The sequence below is a fragment of the Podarcis cretensis genome (assembly GCF_951804945.1).
Source record: "Podarcis cretensis genome assembly, chromosome: 7".
NCBI classification, from domain to species: Eukaryota; Metazoa; Chordata; class Lepidosauria; order Squamata; family Lacertidae; genus Podarcis; species Podarcis cretensis.
The window spans coordinates 54,275,828-54,293,308 of NC_137176.1; the positions used below are offsets into that span (position 1 = coordinate 54,275,828).

General features: G+C 39.5%; 1 protein-coding gene and 1 long non-coding RNA gene across 6 annotated transcripts in view; both read right to left on the reverse strand.

The window, feature by feature from the left end:
* The window catches only part of LOC307219870 (transcription elongation factor A protein 1), a 40,474-nt gene that overhangs the window by 15,471 nt on the left and 7,522 nt on the right, over positions 1-17,481 (reverse strand). The window contains exons 5-9 of one of the 5 annotated variants that reach the window (XM_079983398.1): positions 16,994-17,064; positions 15,115-15,188; positions 13,605-13,706; positions 12,877-13,053; positions 313-375 (exon numbers count right to left, since the gene is read on the reverse strand). In XM_079983398.1, the coding sequence (XP_079839524.1) occupies positions 313-375; positions 12,877-13,053; positions 13,605-13,706; positions 15,115-15,188; positions 16,994-17,064 (487 nt within the window). Of the gene's footprint in view, positions 1-312; positions 376-4,181; positions 4,256-7,171; positions 8,121-9,294; positions 12,066-12,876; positions 13,054-13,604; positions 13,707-15,114; positions 15,189-16,993; positions 17,065-17,481 lie in introns of those variants that run through there. The other 4 variants (XM_079983397.1, XM_079983396.1, XM_079983395.1 and 1 more) reach the window with 4 other exon arrangements.
* LOC307219882 lies at positions 4,392-5,855 on the reverse strand. Its single transcript, XR_013840634.1, has 2 exons — positions 5,109-5,855; positions 4,392-4,763 (listed from the first exon to the last, which is right to left on the reverse strand). It is a non-coding gene; the product is annotated as an uncharacterized lncRNA (long non-coding RNA).

Genomic DNA, 17,481 nt, shown 5'->3' on the forward strand with positions numbered 1-17,481 from the left:
AATTCCACTAATGTGCACGTACACTCCCTTCTACAGGAACACATTCCCTTACATAGGAAGAACAATCTAAAGTGACTACAGAACAGGGATGGAAAACCTCTAACCTTCAGGCCAAACCAGGCCCAAACCAGGCCTCCCCATTTGATCTGTGAGGCCATTTGGGGGAAGACATGCCCATGCAGCCTCCACCTGACATCATACATGATGTCAGATGCAGGGAAAGTAAGGGCAGGGCTTCAAAGGAAAATTTGTTTCCATATGTTTATGGTATAAAATGTATATAAGAGATACTGCAACACTGGAAAGACATACCTGTAATAACTCCAGAGTCATGGGCATATTCTTAAGTTCTTTGAGTAAGTCAAGAGCCCCAGCCTGTAAAATATATTGTAAAAAGATTCAGTATGCATATTTTCATATACTTAAAAGAATATTTACTATGAAACACAGCAGTTTTATTCAACGCCAGTTCCACAATATGAAAACACTTATAATAAACCTAAACACTGATAGATCAGCCTAGATATTTATTTAACAAGCATCTAGGAGCAACTGATGGTTTCTCCAAACTTTAATCTGACTAGTCAATCTTGAGTTGGAGGCACACTTTTTTGTGAGGCAAGCAGTTGTTGGGATGCTTGTTAAATAACTACACCTTCCCACCAAATCCTGCACAGAATTAGGGTCATTGCTGTACCTCTAGGTTGTAGTTAATTACAAAACCCACTTAAGCAAAACTTTAACTTGGCATTCCCAAGACAAATACAATTTAGCTTGTGATTAATTGTTCCACTAAATTTTCACCAGTTTTAATGATATAGTTATTGTTAATTCCAAATTTTATTAAGTGCTAAAACATTAATTTACTTTCAAAATGAGTAGGAGGTGAGAAAATATATTTTACTAAAGCAGTCATATTAATATTAGATTCTACCTATATTTAATATAGTTAGGAATTTTAAATTAATATTTTGAAATTAACTGCAGGCCAATCCCTCAAGAGCACTGAAATGAGATTTTAAGAACACAGCACAGTAAGATCAGGTTTTTTCATTGTATGGTACAATTTGCACCTAAACCAGATGGGCTCAACAAATGGAAGTTCCACTTTTACGTCAATTAATTTGGGCTCTCAAGCCAAAAGCAACAGTTATCTGTATTACCACAGATTAAAAGCAGTTATGATTAGCAAAGCACACTTATGATTGCTATTCACTTTACTGTACTATACTAACCTCTCTGCTACTAGCTTACTTCTCTTTAGAAACCTTATAAAGAGATTCAGTATCACCTTCTAAAGAGAAAGGCCACTAAAAGTAAGTAAAAGGTATGTAATAAAGAAGTGCCAGGCTCCTGACAAAACAGACATCCTAGCAACTGAGGTCTCGAATGAAAGTATAATAGAGCCATGGGGAATCACCAACAGAGACTCCCCCATCAGTGAGCAAGCAGGGATACAAGGGATCAGGTAGTCCTTAGGATATCCCGGACTCAAGTTGTTAAGGGCCTTGTAACCTTAAACCTGGGTGGGTAACATATGGGCAGCCAGTGCAAGCTTTTAAGCACTCTTGTTATGTGCTGAGAGTAGTCCCCATCAACAGTCTAGATACAGCATTCTGCACCAGCTAGAGCTTCCAAACCATGGACAAGCATAGTCCTACCATGCAGAGCACATTGCAACGATCAGGTATTGATGTTATGAACACCTCTGGCAGGTTGTTCCTGTTCAAGAACAGTAATAGTTGGCGCAGCCGCCATAGCCAGTAAAAGGGGTTCCTAATCACTAAGGCTATACAAGTCACAAAAGAAAAAGACGGACCCAAACCTATATTATTTCAGGGGAAAGTACAGTAATCTCATCCAAAACTGGAAAATAGTCAGTATCTCAAACATAGGAACCATTCACCCACAGTACTTTTGTCTTCCAATGATTTAAGCTCAGTTCAATGGGGCTTACTCTCAGGTAAATAGGTACAAATCCATCTAAAACTCGATTTTTTTAAGGTTCTTTAAAAAGGTACCCCCCCTTTCTCAGCATATTAGAATGTGTGCAACTAAACATAATCAAATATTTGAAGTTTTAATCCATCTGTTTACAACTGTGAAAACAAATTTGTCCAAAAATAAATACTATCATTTCTAGTAAAATAACTTATTTAATCTAACAAATAAATGACACCCTTAAAATGCAATCAAAGAAAGTAACCCTCCAAATAAGATTCTCTGAATCTTAAGCCTACACCAAATAAAACAAATTAGAGCTATAGCTTATTGCCTATGATATTTGTAATAATTTACATACAAAACTTAGCATAATACAACTAAATTAGCTCCAGAATGGGCAGAGTGTATTATCTTCCATTGTAATTGTGGAATCTACCCATATTAGATGATGTAAGAGGCAGAAATCATTCCACCTGTTTCAGTCAAAAACTTGGAAGAGTTGTTTACTGACTTATAGCCATACAAGCCTGATGGTAGCTTTGTCCTCTCCTGTATTCAACATGTGTTTATGATACTATGGAAATGCCTTTCACTAAGGGATCTCAAAAACTGTAAAATAATGTAAATAAAAATGTGTAATGTGTAATGTAAATAAAGCCTGTTTTGAATAAACAGCAGGAGTTTTCACTGTTCAACCTGACCTACTATCTTCTGAAATACCACTTGAAAGATTGTGTAAGAGAATGTTACTTGCAGTAACATGACAAACAAACTAAAAAGTGTGCATGAAACTATTCTCTTTTACCTTGCTGCTTAAATAAAGATAAATGCAAAGCCATATATTTATTTGCAATAATAATAATAATTTTATTATTATTTATACCCCACCCATCTGGAAACTTAGTGCAAGAAGCAGTACTGCGATTAAGGAAATATATACCCTGTCTTTCACTTTGAGGGATCATTATGTGAAAAATGAAAACAATTCCAAAGCAATGTTACAAATACTCAATAGATCCATCACAAATTCATCACTGCAGGCCAGCAGCCAAAATCCTTTTTCTCCAAATGCCTTGCTAAGTTCCTCGAAAGGGCATGTCAACAGGGAATATGGTACCCCTTCATTTTTGGAGGGGGAAAAGTGCGTCCTATGGGGCGAAAAATACGGTAATTCCAAAAGACAGGTCACACCAATGAGAAAGCCCTATGCTTTCTACCATGCTTTCTACCAGATAAGCTTTTGTGGTGGTGGTAGTGCATATAAGGACTCAATACATGAGCTAAGCACACTTGGGGACTGGGCTCATATTTGTCTATGAAATACCTTCCTAGACTTATTTGAGCCCAAGCTCTGTTGAACTCAGAACTTAGTAAACATTCAGAGAACTAGATAGTAAGATCGTCTTAAGTTAAAAGAAAATTCAAAGGCAGAATAGATTTTTTCCCTCTAAAATCAACAGAATCTAAAATTTCAACCAGAAACCAGAAGGATTTACATCTGAGAAAACTTTTTTTAAAATTGTAGCTTTATGCCACAGTCCCAAACGTACAAATAATCAAATTCCAATGAATAGTGTGGGCCTTACTCCTATGCTAAATTAAGATGGGGATGCAATAACCAAAACATTTTATACAAGTAGCACTCCACTGTAGCCAATCACACTCACTTTTAAATAAGACCGCTTGAAATAAAATGCTTAAGTCAGTCATGACTAATTTAAGTCCCATTCATTTCAGTGGTTCTGTTCTAAACCTGACCTAAAGGTAAAGGTAAAGGGACCCCTGACCATTAGGTCTAGTCGCGGACGACTCTGGGGTTGTGGCGCTCATCTCGCTTTACTGGCTGAGGGAGCCGGCATACAGTATAAGAACTGCAGTATTCGCTAGACAAATATTTATAAGAAGGTTTTAGGAACAACAATATAATTTGTATAAGAAATAAATTTGTCATAAAACTATCATAGGCGAAAATAGTTCAAAATTATTTTTAGAATCAGTCTTTATAGATTAGGTTCCATATTCAAGGATTTAAGAAGTATGATGCTACAGCTAGATATAAATTTGTACAAATGATTTGTAACTTCAATCCTATACATGTCTACTCAAACGCATGTCTCACAGAGCTAAATGCGGCTTACTCCCAAATACGTGAGCATAGGATTGCAGCGGAATGCACATGGAAAGTTGTTTAACACATACTGGCTCCGTACCTTATAAGAGGAAAAGCTACTGCTTACCTTTTTTCTCTAATCTTACTCAACTGTTCTCGATTTTTGAAATCCATATGTGCAAAATTACCTCTGCCAACTTGACCTATTCATTACACAATAAGGTAATTTGTTACACTGGTTATACTACAGAACAAGCATTGATAGTCAGAAATATAACTTGCAAGGTTTAGTTTAACACAAGTATACAGTTCATGCTGATATGATTTTTTTAAAAGGAATACACACTGCGCCTGAACCAGTTGAATTTGTAGGTGTGAGATGTGTGGGTCAGCAGCAAGAAACTCCCATTGTGAGGCTTGGAAGAATACAAGAGACCAGGGTATCCAACCCCAAATCCATAAGAATCGTAACACATGACTGTTCCTACAACATCACTGTGCACTCACTTACCAAGTTAAAATAACTTTCTTTCAGTGAATGTGGCATACATAATCAGTAACAAAGCCTTTAACACAGCCCTGTATCAAGCATTAAGTAGCGTTCCGAAGGCATAATTCACCAAGCAGAGAAAAATATATGAAGTTGACATCTAAAATATACCATCTGAATCAAAAGTATTATCAAAGATAGTCAAATAAATCAATGTTTCTTAATACAGTGGTGCCTCGCAAGATGAAAATAATCCGTTCCGCGAGTCTCTTCGTCTAGCGGTTTTTTGGTCTTGCAAAGCAAGCCCATTGACGGCTTAGCGGATTAGCACTATTAGCGGTTTAGCGGCTTTTAGCGGCTTATCGGCTTAGCAGATAAGCGGATAAGCGGCTTAGCGGCTTAGAAAAAAGGGGGGGAGGAAAAACCCCCCGCAGGAACTCGCAAGACATTTTCGTCTTGCGAAGCAAGCCCATAGGAAATTTGTTTTGCGAAGCACCTCCAAAACGGAAAACTCTTTCATCTAGCGAGTTTTCCGTCTTGCAAGGCATTCGTCTTGCGGGGCACCACTGTAGTTCTACACTGAATCCATATTTAGAATAAAGCTATAGAAGAATTTCTGGAATGGTTACAGATAAAATTAATTTTACTTAGTAGCACAGAGGCACATTTAGATGTAAGGTTTACCAAGTTATTCCTTATGAAGACTAGCAAGGCTTAGGTTTTACAGTAAAACTCATTTTATATACTTACATTTTTAATCGAACACATTTTTAGCCCCACTCACTACTATAGGAAACATGACACTAGCCAGACCAGGGTTACCATTTGCAGAAAAAATATACAACTCTCTCAAAGAATCTTCACCAAGCCTAGTGAGGCTTATCTTCTCTGAATATGACCAGCCAAAAAAATATTAAAATACATGTGCACTCAAGAATACTGTGATATTCCAAGGAGATGCTATAATTTTAATATTTGTTTGAGGAAGGCATAGATCACTTTCAGTGATGATGGAATTCCTCCCCCCTGAATTCACATGACATTATTATTATGAAATTAGCTGGGAACTTTTACCTGTTTCACTTAACTTTTATGGACAACTGCTCCAGTTCCTATTTTTAAGAGTGAGAATCATGTTGATGGAAATTTCATTTTAAAATGACAAATGTAAGGTCAAGTTTATTGAACACATTTTGAGTGACACATCTTCATCAACTGACTTGTATGCAGAAATGTTTAAAAGCGAAAATAAAACCTAGTTTAATATTCAGGTGGAATACTGTCATTTATTTATGGTTTTATCTCACTGCCTATTTACAGGCAGTGAAGGACTGAAAGGACTGAAAGGACTGAAGCTTCCCCACCGCCTCCACAACCACACTCAAGGGCAGCGAGGTATAAACACGTGGCATGATATCTAGCAAACATTTCCAAAAAGATGCTGAAACTTACAAGACACGTAAGCCAGTTAAAACCAATGCAGACTAGCAATTATTGTCCCATTGGAAAATGGAATCAAAGGTGGAGACAGATACCCAGAAAACATATACCTATTGGGGAGGTGACATGTTAACATCTTTGCTCCCCCAGCACCTCCTCCTGCATCAAGGCCAGGACTGTGAGAGGCAGTTGCAGCTGGCCAGGGAATCATATTCTGAGTCTATGATCTAGTTGAGATTTCTGCATTGCAGGGGGTTGGACTAGATGACCCTTCCAACTCTACGATTCTATGAGCAAGTCCTGGGCCGTGTGGGAATAACCTCTGGTTGCTTCAAGTCAGTTCCAGAACAGCATTTAATGGGACACCAGAGAGCAAGCAGGGGAAACCGATACACCTTTGACCTGCTGTAGTAACTATTGTAGCCTTGCCTGCTTTGTTGTGCTTCGAATATACTGCAAGCTGCCTGGAGAATTCAGGTGAGTAAACAGAGTATAAATACTCGTATGATAAATATACTGTGTATGGATGAATGAATGAATCAACAAACAAACAAATGAGACTCATAACATATTTTTGCGTCCTTTCTTCTCAGATCTGTGAAAAGAGAGAGAGTTCACCCTTCTGACAACCAGCACCATATTTTTAAGCAAGTACAGTATACCATGGCTACCAGCCTTGACGAGAAAATCGGGCAGCCTCCGGCGAAGCGGTCGTGCCACAATACACCACAGGCAAGGGCTTCACTTCGTGGGTCCCTGGACTGCCGGTTCTTTGGAGGGCAAGGATTCGGTTGCTCCCCAAGGAAACGTCGCCCGTGAAAGTGCCTTGTTTTGACGTACAGTGTCGTCACCAGTCGAGAGAGCCACCCAGAGGAACGGCTCCATCTGCCACACTGGCACGAGGGCGAAGCGAGGTGCTTCCTTCCTCTCCCCCACCCACATTCCGAAAGGTGACAGTTGAGGCCTCACAAAAGAGGATCCGCGCGCGAAATAAGCCGCCCCTCAGGAAAGAAAAAAGAAAAAGGCGGGCGCCCAGCTGAGCGCGAGGCGCAGCTGATTGGTCGAGCGGACGTTCAAGCCGAGCGCGCGAGGGGCTCAGTGGAACACCCCCCCCCGCCCGCTCGCTCGCGTTCTCTCACACACATACACACACACACCGGCACTCGGTCCCTCCCGGCTCATCTCCTCACCGCGTTCTTTTTCTGCACCATCTTGTCCATCTTCTTCGCGATGCGAATGATCTCATCCTCGGCGCTCATGGCGACTGCCCGCGGCGCCTACGTTCCACGATGCGGGTGATGGGGAGCGAAGTTCAGCCGCCGCCGCCGCCGCCGCCGCCGCGAATGCCTAACGCTGCCTCGGCTGCTGCTCCGCAGTGACTCCGGCGCCAGCAAAGATGGAGCCGCCAACCCACAGCCCGGGCCGCTCACAGCACATAAGCCGGCCTGACCCAGAAGCGACAGCTCGGCAGCCGCGGCGCTAGGCTGCGCTCATCAAGCCGAGGCAAAGAGAGCCAGGCGGTGCTCGCGAAAGCCGAAAACATCGATGGAGGGGAGGGGAAGGTGGAGCTTCACCGAAGCTCAAAAGCTGCGCCCGCCCAGCGGAAATAGAGGGACGCTGTGGGGCGGCTGCTGCTGCGCTTGCAAGAAAATGTCGCTTCTCCATCAGAGAGTTGGGATCAAGAGAGACTGGCTGAGGAGGAACCGTAGAAGCAGACTTAAAGCACACACCACCCCAAGAATCTCGGGAGCTGCAGCTTGCTAATGGCGCTGGGAACTGTAGCTCGGCGAGGAGGAAACTACAGTTCCCATTGTTTTTATTTTTGGGGCGTGTGGGGGAGGAATACCTTTCAGATGTAAAACTGCATGGTGTGTACGCATCCCTTGCCTTATGAGTTGCCCTAATGGTGCTTGATCGGGGTGGGATTTGATCCAGGTATAAGGCACAGAGGGTGGGTGGCGTGTAAGCGAAAAGAGGGCCGGTGTAGGATGCGGGAAGGTTTCTTCAGCTCAAAGTCGATTTTTTGATATATATCGCCCCCCGCCATTTACTGGATATCGTACTTTTATGTCTAGCCTTGCAGCATTTTCTAACTACTGCAGGGATTTCCTATCGTCAGTCAAAAATTATGCTATGCTGTTCAGCATGTGCTGCCTAAGGCTTTCCGGGCAGTGAATAAGAGTTGTTCTTAGACCAAGACAATTTGTTACAAGTAGCCTGTGCTCTGGTGACCTAGCAATTGGATTATTGCTGCAGAGTACGGCTGTCAGGTTGTTAACTTTGGGGCAGCCAAATGGGATCATTTAGCACCAGTAGCACCAGTATCTTAAAAGGTCCAATTTAAGCTGATGCTTGTTTTATAAAGTCCTGAATGACTTGGGGCCAAAATACTTGCAGGAACATTTCTACCAATAGTTATTCCTGAAGTCTACATTATTATTACTCACAGACATAAACTGACATTTTTATTTTACCCAAACATTTATTGCTTAAAAAATAATTGCTTAAAAAATAAATACTAAGCCCTTAGCAGACCACCCTGGATGGAAGAAGCAGGTTTGCCGCTTTGGGGTGCTCCTGAATTCATCACTATCACTGGAGGCTCAGACGGTTTCGAAGACTAGGCGTGCCTTTTTCAGCTCCAGCTGGTTTGCCACCTATGATACTAGGCGTGCCTTTTTCAGCTCCAGCTGGTTTGCCACCTATGATTCCTTTTGGACGGAGATTATTTGGCCACTGTACTCCATGTTCTGCCAACTTCCAGATTGTATTAGTGCAGTGAAGATGACGCAGAAACTTCAGTAGGTCCAAAATGCAGCAGCCAAATTGCAGGCTGAGGTTCCATTTAGGTCTGATTTAACCCATTCTAAAACAGTTGCACTGGTTGCCTTCATTTCCAGGTGCAATTCAAGATGCTCACATTGGTGTTTAAAGCCCTGATATCTGAAAGACCGCCTGCTTTTAATATTAAACTTCTCTATTGTAGCATCAGTTATTACCCTACAAACATTGCGTGCCTTTGCAAGCAATTAAAATATCTTTCTGTTTATTTGCTGACTCTTACTGCAAGATTTATTTTTTATTCTTGCTGCTGTTGTTCCTGAAATTATTACTATTTAGATAGTTAAGTGTATGGATTTCAATGGGGGGTTTATACACATATATATTGTAAATGGCTTTGAGATTTATAAATGAAAGATAATATAAGGTCCTTTTAAAAGATGAAATATTCCCTTCTCCATCTTTTGCTTTACTTTACATATATAAAGTCTGCAGCCTTTACTCTGCTATCAAGAAATGGTTCATGTAATGGTTGTTCAGAGTTTATTTCACAGTAACAGAAAGGTTACAATTTTCAATTACAAGAAAGCCATTTCAACAAGACTTATTTCTATAAACAAATATAAAATCAAGATGTTACCTTAACTGTGTATTTCTACAACTTAGGGAAAAAGAAAGCCAAATTAAATTTGTTTATAAAATATCCCAGCCTAAACATATGGCTTTATTAACATCCTATACAATACATTCTTAAAACTATATTCATTTTGAGTGTCAATAGCACCTATTTATAAAAAGATGCATTTTGCAGTTTAATGAAGTGCAATACACCTCACTAAGGCAAACATTTAATTAACAGATTAGAGTAACAAGTTAGAGTACTGTACTCCTTCAGCAATTCACTGCATTGACATTGTACATTACTTAAGGGAAAAATAAAGGCTACATCCTATCAGGGTAAAATGAAGCCATTGTTTTTTCCTTTGATGCAGCATTTACGCTGTAATATACATACAATATAATTAATATTTATCAGCAAGTTGGCAATTAAGTATTTCATCTAATACTGGATATCAAATTTTGATTTGACAAAATGTTACATGTCTATAATTTCAAAGTGGACTAAATGTGTATCTTATTGGAGTACTACCATTTTTATTTCAGTAGTTTCACACAAGTTGATAAAACATGAATCTAGTCTAGTAAATCAAAACATCTATTTTCACTACTGCTTAATAGAACATATCTATTCCATTAGAAATACTTTTTAGCAGACCAACTTCTGTTAAAGCAAGGATCTGAAAAAAATTCACACATTGCCAGAAAAATGACAGATTGCCTTCTGCTGCAAGCTATAATTTATATTGAAAACTATTCTCCAGTATAAACAGAACAAGCACTCAAGAGAGTCACACTGGTTTCATATTGAAATCCTGTGCACACCAGCTCTTGCAGAGGTCCTCAGCACTGAAATATCTTGGAAAGAAGGCTGAGTACAGAAGCATTCACTACTGTTTAAGGGCTGAATTCTATTCAGCAGAATTAAGTGGTAAAGCTGTTCCTGAAATGCATTGTATGAAATGCATTGTATGCAATTAGAAATCCATTTCTACAAATGGAAAGGTGGCATGTTTCAGTTCTTCATTCAAACTCTCCCCTAGCACACAGCAAGTTAGAGAGACTGCTAAGAACAGTCAAACCTATTCTTTCATTTGAAATCTGAACTTGTGCAGACCAGGAACCACTTTACTGCCCAATTCTGCTGGTATATAGATGGCCCTGAGGCTACAGAAAGTTCAGCAAGGCTCAAGGAATGTGATATACAAAGCTAGATAGGAGAAGTACTTACAGTCACATTACAAACATCCTTGGAACACTAACATCTGTAACTTAATAAATGCTTGTCTTCGTGCACATATGACTGTGTTGGATTGTATTCCTACGCTTGGATTATATGCATAAAGAAGAGAGATAATAGAAGAAACCCCAGAAGCTGTAATTTCAACATCATTAAGAATAAGATATGTATCAGCAGTGTAATGCCAAGACAGTTAGCAAAATAGTGGAACTTCAGTGATGGCCTGGAAGAGGGGAAATTTCCAAATTTTTCTACATATTTATGATTTGCACTACCACCAAATCTGCAATACTGCTTCTGAATACATTACATGAAAATTTTTGAAGCTGGCTATACAAGTTACTTAGGAAGCTTCAAATTTTATTTGCATATGTATAGATTAAAATGCAATAAGGTTTGGCAGGTTGAGCAAGGGAGAATACTTTATTTCTCAAATATTTGCCATAACTTTGGGATGTGAGAGAGATACTAGTCTGACAAAGACTTGAAGTCTGAAACATTTTAAAACAAAAAAGTCACACTGTTGTGCTAAGTGTGCTAAGAAAAATTAGTCCAATGACTTTTCTAGATTCACTTGTCTATTACATCTGTGGTTGTACCACAGCACATTCCTGCTTTTGCTATAGCAGAAGCAATTTACAATAAATTGTTCATAAAATATATTCTTTTACTTTTAATTCAGAAATTTTACAAGGCTACTTAAGAGCATTTGAGGGCTTAAGTTTTGCAAGAGTTTAGGAGAGCTTATGCTAGGAATTCATTGTATTAAAGATTTATATTAAAATCATATTAAGTGCAGTTGAGTAGGAATCTGACTTAAGAGATCAGGTGCTTTAAGTTTTCAAAGTAGCCTGACACACAGGGAGGTGATAATACTGTATTTCATCATGTGCAGGAATAATTAAAGACTGGGCAACAGTCTTCCCTTGCTCATGCAATAATATTGATTAAACGTGATCTTTAAGTATATATACTTATCCTACCACTGCATGCTTACTCAGTTTTACATACTGCATATTGTATGTATAATACATTAATGCCAATTTTGCAAGCAGTAATAAAACAGGTCTGGAACATTAACTGTTCTCATTTAAACAATTATTTTAAAGAAGAGGTATTCAGTTATCAAGAGACAAATGTAAATTTGGAACAATCAAGCATGGAGGAGTATACCTAATTATATTCTAACATGCTTTTCCTCTGCCTTGCATCTACACTGCGGCCAGTGAAGTAAAAGCATTACTTCTCAAAGTTATGTGATCTATTCATTGCAATACAGTTAACACTGTAGGCACAGAAATACTTTAGAAATGCTGCATGAAAAGAAAGAATTTAGTACAGGTGACAACTGTTGCTGGTGCATTTAACAAAAGGTTTCTCACATAGTTTCAGTCAATTGGAGGTAGTTGCTTGTCAATAAACTGCTTCACATCCATCATTTCCTGTTAAGGGATAAAAAACAGTGATCTGGTTTAATTATGCATATTGCAGGAATCAATACACAATAAAACCAAGCATATGGCTGGATTCCTTACAATGCAAAGTCATTCTTAGCCTAGAAAGCATTGATTCTTTTCCATTCAACCAAACTTAAAACACAAACTGTCATTTTACAGTACTAAAAAAGAAAGTCCCACATACAGTCAGCCTGCCATTGTATCTGCACCGTTTTGGACCAAGAGTCTTTCCAAACTGAGTGTGTTAGCTGCAGTGTGTAGATGTGTCACACAAACACTCCTCATGCTCCTTCTAGGGCTGGAAATGGTTAGTTTAACCTCCAGTTTGCTAGTAAAACTGATTTACTGTGTTGCAAAATGATGCATGTCTAAAAAGTGTGTCATCAACATGAAAATTTTGGAAAACTTTGCTCTAACCTGTGAGTCCCATTGAACTTACTGGGACTTATTTCTGAGTACAGATGTATGACTGCATTGCATATAATGTCAGCAGGTTCCATGCTAAGGAAGTCAGAATTATGTTCCAAAATACTGGATATTTAGTTGGTTCAAAATGTGATATTACTTAGAAAGAGGAAGTGCAGGACAATGTTAAGTCTATTACAGTTGTATCCTATTCTTCAATTGTATCTATTGAATAAGTTTTTTAAATGTTTAATAACTTTCAACTAGTTCTTGAAAATAAAATTATATCGTTACAATTGTTTCAAGGTCTTATATACTAGTATGGCTTAAATGGAAAACAAAGAAACAGAACATCACTTCAGATGACATCAGTATTTTGTAGAACAATTACCTCAATACACGAGCTATGCATCATTCCCGAATAAGTTTTAAAACTTATGTTGCCAGGATTTAACATAGTCTTTAGTGTCTCAGAAGTGACAGAACCAAACATAAGTGGAACTAAAGGATCGCGGTCACCATGGCACTGGAAAATGGGAATGTCTCTGTTGACACAGTTGATAGGACCCTGTCAAAAGGCAATATGTTAGAACATTAAGAGGTGAAAGATATGAACAACTTTTTATTTTAGCCCTCCGAGAAGTTCACCATCCCTTTCATCTCATTGCTCTATGACATAGGTTAGTCTGAGTCACAGTGGCTAGGTCAGCATCATGAAGTCAACTTTGTGGCTGGATGGGAAAAGGAATCTGGAAGGCACCCCACTGGCTAAGCCTCTCATACTAACACTTTAAGGAAAATATCCTTTTCATGTGCTATTCTAGTGAAAGGTCCTGAAGAAACATCCAGCTGATATCACAATGCCTTCTTTAGAAATGCATGAAACCTGTTATAAGTTCTTGGGTTCATGAAATACTGTTTATATTTTTCTATAGTCAAGATCTAAGAAGAGAAATGGACCAAACAGAATGCTCTTTAACTTGCTGTAAGCTGCCTTTATCCCTGACTGTGATAATTATGCCTTTCTATCATGAGAACTGAATGCAGAAATATAAATGGAAAGCTTTTTCAATATAACCAACCTCAGTTCTTTTGAATTTTAGAACAGCAGTACACTACCTGTGGAAATGAGGTCCGCAGCGGAAGCCAACAGCTGAGTGCTACAATACCCCCCAGCTTCTGATTTGTTGTGAGAGCTGTGTACAGCGATAAAGCTCCTCCCTAGTGAAACCAAAAGAGCACTCATTACTGCAATTACATATTAAAATATGCACACTGAAAATGCTGTAATTTCAGCTAGGCTTCCTTACCAACATTTAGAAACTGGTCAAACAGCACATCTGCATTTTTATATACTAGAATCATAAACTCATAGATCTTTACATTAATGGTTCTCAAAATACAAGGCAGACCTCCTTGAGGCAATATGTTCTCCCACTACCCCAACTCCCTTCAGGTGTGTGCTGTATTTGAATCTTTCACTTCCAATCCTTGGGCCGACTGTAAAACACTTGTTTTCCTATGGGCACTTCTTCTACAAGGACCTGGAAGGATGTTGGAGTTCAGGTGGCCCAGCTCCTTTCCTTTCATTTGGATAAGAATGAGCAAAGTGGCTGGGTTTGGGGACACTACTGAGGAGGCGCAAAGGGGTCTGTGAAACTATTTATTGTAAAACTGTATTTTAAAAATAGCAAATCTCTTTGTTACAGCTTGCTCTAGGCAGTCTCTGCTGTACAGCAAATGCAACCATACTAACTCCCATGCACAAGAGCCATACTTAATTAAGCATATTAGTCCTTTGTGATAGCTTGAGCTCCAAGGGACCACTTCATCTCCTGTGCCTCATGCTGTTAACCTAGAAATTATAACATTTACAAGCCAAGTAAAAATGATTGACATATATTCTTCAGTGGTTGCTCCACAGATTGTGCATTCCTGTATCGGAGCGCATGCCAAGATCAGAACATTCTCTAAAAGGTCTGCAAGGTATATTTCAGGTAGAACTATCAGTGCCAAGAACATATGGAACTAACTTTTATTTTTAGCATATCTTATGCGTTTGAAAATTGCTGCTCAACCTGAGCTTTGAGGAAAGGTAAATAGGAGGTACAGTGTTGCCCTGCAAGACGAATGCCTCGCAAGACGAAAAACCCGCTAGACGAAAGGGTTTTCCATTTTTCGAGGTGTTTCGCAAGACGAATTTCCAAAATGGGCTTGCTTTGCAAGACGAAAACGTCTTGCGAGTCTTGCGAGTTTTTTCCCTTCCCCCCCCCTTTTTCTAAGTCGCTAAGCCGCTAATAGCCGCTAATAGCGCTAATCCACTAAGTTGCTAATAGGGATGCTTCGCAAGACGAAAAAACCGCTAGACGAAGAGACTCGCGGAACGGATTATTTTCGTCTTGCGAGGCACCACTGTATGTCCAATCCACAAAGACTCCAGGAAAACATAGGCACAAGAAAATGTCACTAAAAATGTGCTGTGGGTCTTTTGAAGGTCACAGAAAAAAATGGAAAAGCTATCTAGATTCTATGTTATATGGTAATAATAGCAGGTGTGTCATACTATAAAAGTCACTTTCAACTTACACAGAAATAGTGCTAGATGTAAAAAAAAAGTAATTGGCTTTACCTGAGAAAATCCTCCCAAAATTATTCGGTTTGAGGGTATTCCATTCCTTACTTCTTGCTCAATAAGTGCTTTCACTGCAACCATAAAAAGCTAACTGTTAATGGTCATCACAAAAAAGTAGACAATTGACTGTCATGGAGAGAGCCACTGTGGGGCTAACAGGTAAAGATGAGACATTTATCCAATTATCCAGCCGCAGGCATGGCTACAGATAATGAGGTCAGAATCTTCTCTCTTGCTAAGCATATAAAGCCTCACCTAAAAGACTACCTCGGGATGAGGTAAAACAGGCAAAGGTTTAATTGAAATACTTTATTGTCTCTTGTACAACTTGTATACAGTGAGATTACACGAGCACCCCCAACTCAGCTCTCTTAGTCTTAATTCCCCTCGTTTACTGACACACACACACCAAACCCGAAAGTCAGTTGCCCTGTTGTTATCTTTTCATTCAGCAGCCTAACAGCCCACAGATAGAAGCTGTACTTTACCCTGTTGGTGCGACTAATCATGCTTCTATATCTTCTGCCTGAGGGCAGGAGATCAAGAAAGTGCCAGCCAGGGTGTGAATCATCCCTGAGAATTTTCCTCACTCTCCTGAGGCAACGTTCTTTCGCTGTTTCATCCAGTGGATTCACGGGACAGCCCATAATACACTCCTAGCAATCAGTGAAATTCTACTGATTCTTAGGTGATAAATATGACTCCATCTACCCTAAAGTTATGGTCCAAGACACCTTCAAGAGGGTAAGCCATTTTCCCATTTTGTCTGCTTACCTGTACTTTGTCTGCTTACCTGTACAGTATATACCAATTTTTAACCCAAGGCTCCCAAAGCAGTAAACTATATATATTAATACAAATAAAATATATAATAAGTGCAGCTGATCAATCAAAACAAAACTGCATAAGAATTGAGCCCCAAATACAGATCATGTAATAGGATTTGATTATGACTAGATGGAGTGCATTGGAGGTTGCAGAAATCTCGCATTCTACTTTCGTTAGTTGTGCAAGCAAAGAAGTAATCAGAACCACCTTGTTAGGGTTTCTTCTCAAGTTCAGATTAGTGGTACCTCTGGATGCAAACGGGATCCATTCCAGAGCCCCGTTCGCATTCTGAAACGAACGCAACCTGCGTCCGCGGGTCACAATTCGCCGCTTCCATGCATGCGTGTGACGTCATTTTGAGCGTCTGCGCATGTGTAAGTGGCGAAACCCGGAAGTAACGCGCTCCATTACTTCCGGGTCACCACAGAGCGCAACCCGAAAATACTTAACCTGAAGCTACTTCAACCCGAGGTATGACTGTACTTTAAACTATTTGTCTGCAACCTACCTATTTGTCTGGAACATAAATGATGCAATTGCAAGTAGAAAAAGGGAGAATGAAGAGAGGTGAGAACTAGGAATAGTATTCAAAAAGTTGAGTGACATAATGGGATACAGCCCCTGGTCAAAAGAAATGTCCTGACTACAATGCCACAATGTGGCAACACCCATTCTATTAAGATTGTAGTCATTCTGTGGTTTGGATCAGAATAGGAATAGGGGCCCATTTTTCCTCAGAGGACTGAATTCTGGGAAGGCCCAAAATGTGCAGGGTGACCATACACATAGCTTTTGTGCCATGCACTAAAAAATTGGCTCCATTTCTCACTGTACAACACAGAAACACAAGCTGCCCATGAAGATGTAGTTAAATACCAGTTGCTGGGAAGGACAAGAAGAGAAACCACTGTTGCACTCATGTTCTGCTTATGGGCTTCCCATAGGCATCTGGCTGGCAACTGCGAGAACAGGATGCTGGACTAGATGGGTGTGATCAAAAAAGCTCTGCTCATGTAGTGAACATAACATTGTTATAGATAGAACATACCATTCTCTGATGCTTGCTTAATCCCAGCTTCATCTTCCTGTGAATCTGGAGCGAGACCAATGATATCAAACCTTAAATGAAACAATGTAGATAAATTTAGTGGGAAAGGTTTTTAAGCACTACCTGGCTTGCTTTATTTATTTATTTATTTATTTATTTATTTATTTATTTTTGCACAATCAGGAAGTGATTAAAAAAATGTAATCCATAGTATTAGCAGAATAAAGCCTTTTTCTTTATGCTGTAATATAAAAAGGGTGACAAAACCTTTGGTACTGAAAGTCTGTGTATCTAAACTTTTAAAGATAATCTAAGTGGTGAACTATCAGAGGTCAGATGAGGACTTGAGAAACAGCCTCTTCCAAGGAAAGCAAGCAAGGTAGCAGCTGGACAAGAACTAAAAGCTTACATGAAGGAGCGTCTCCACCCCCATCGTTCTGCCTGGACGCTGAGGTCCAGCGCCGAGGGCCTTCTGGCGGTTCCCTCAT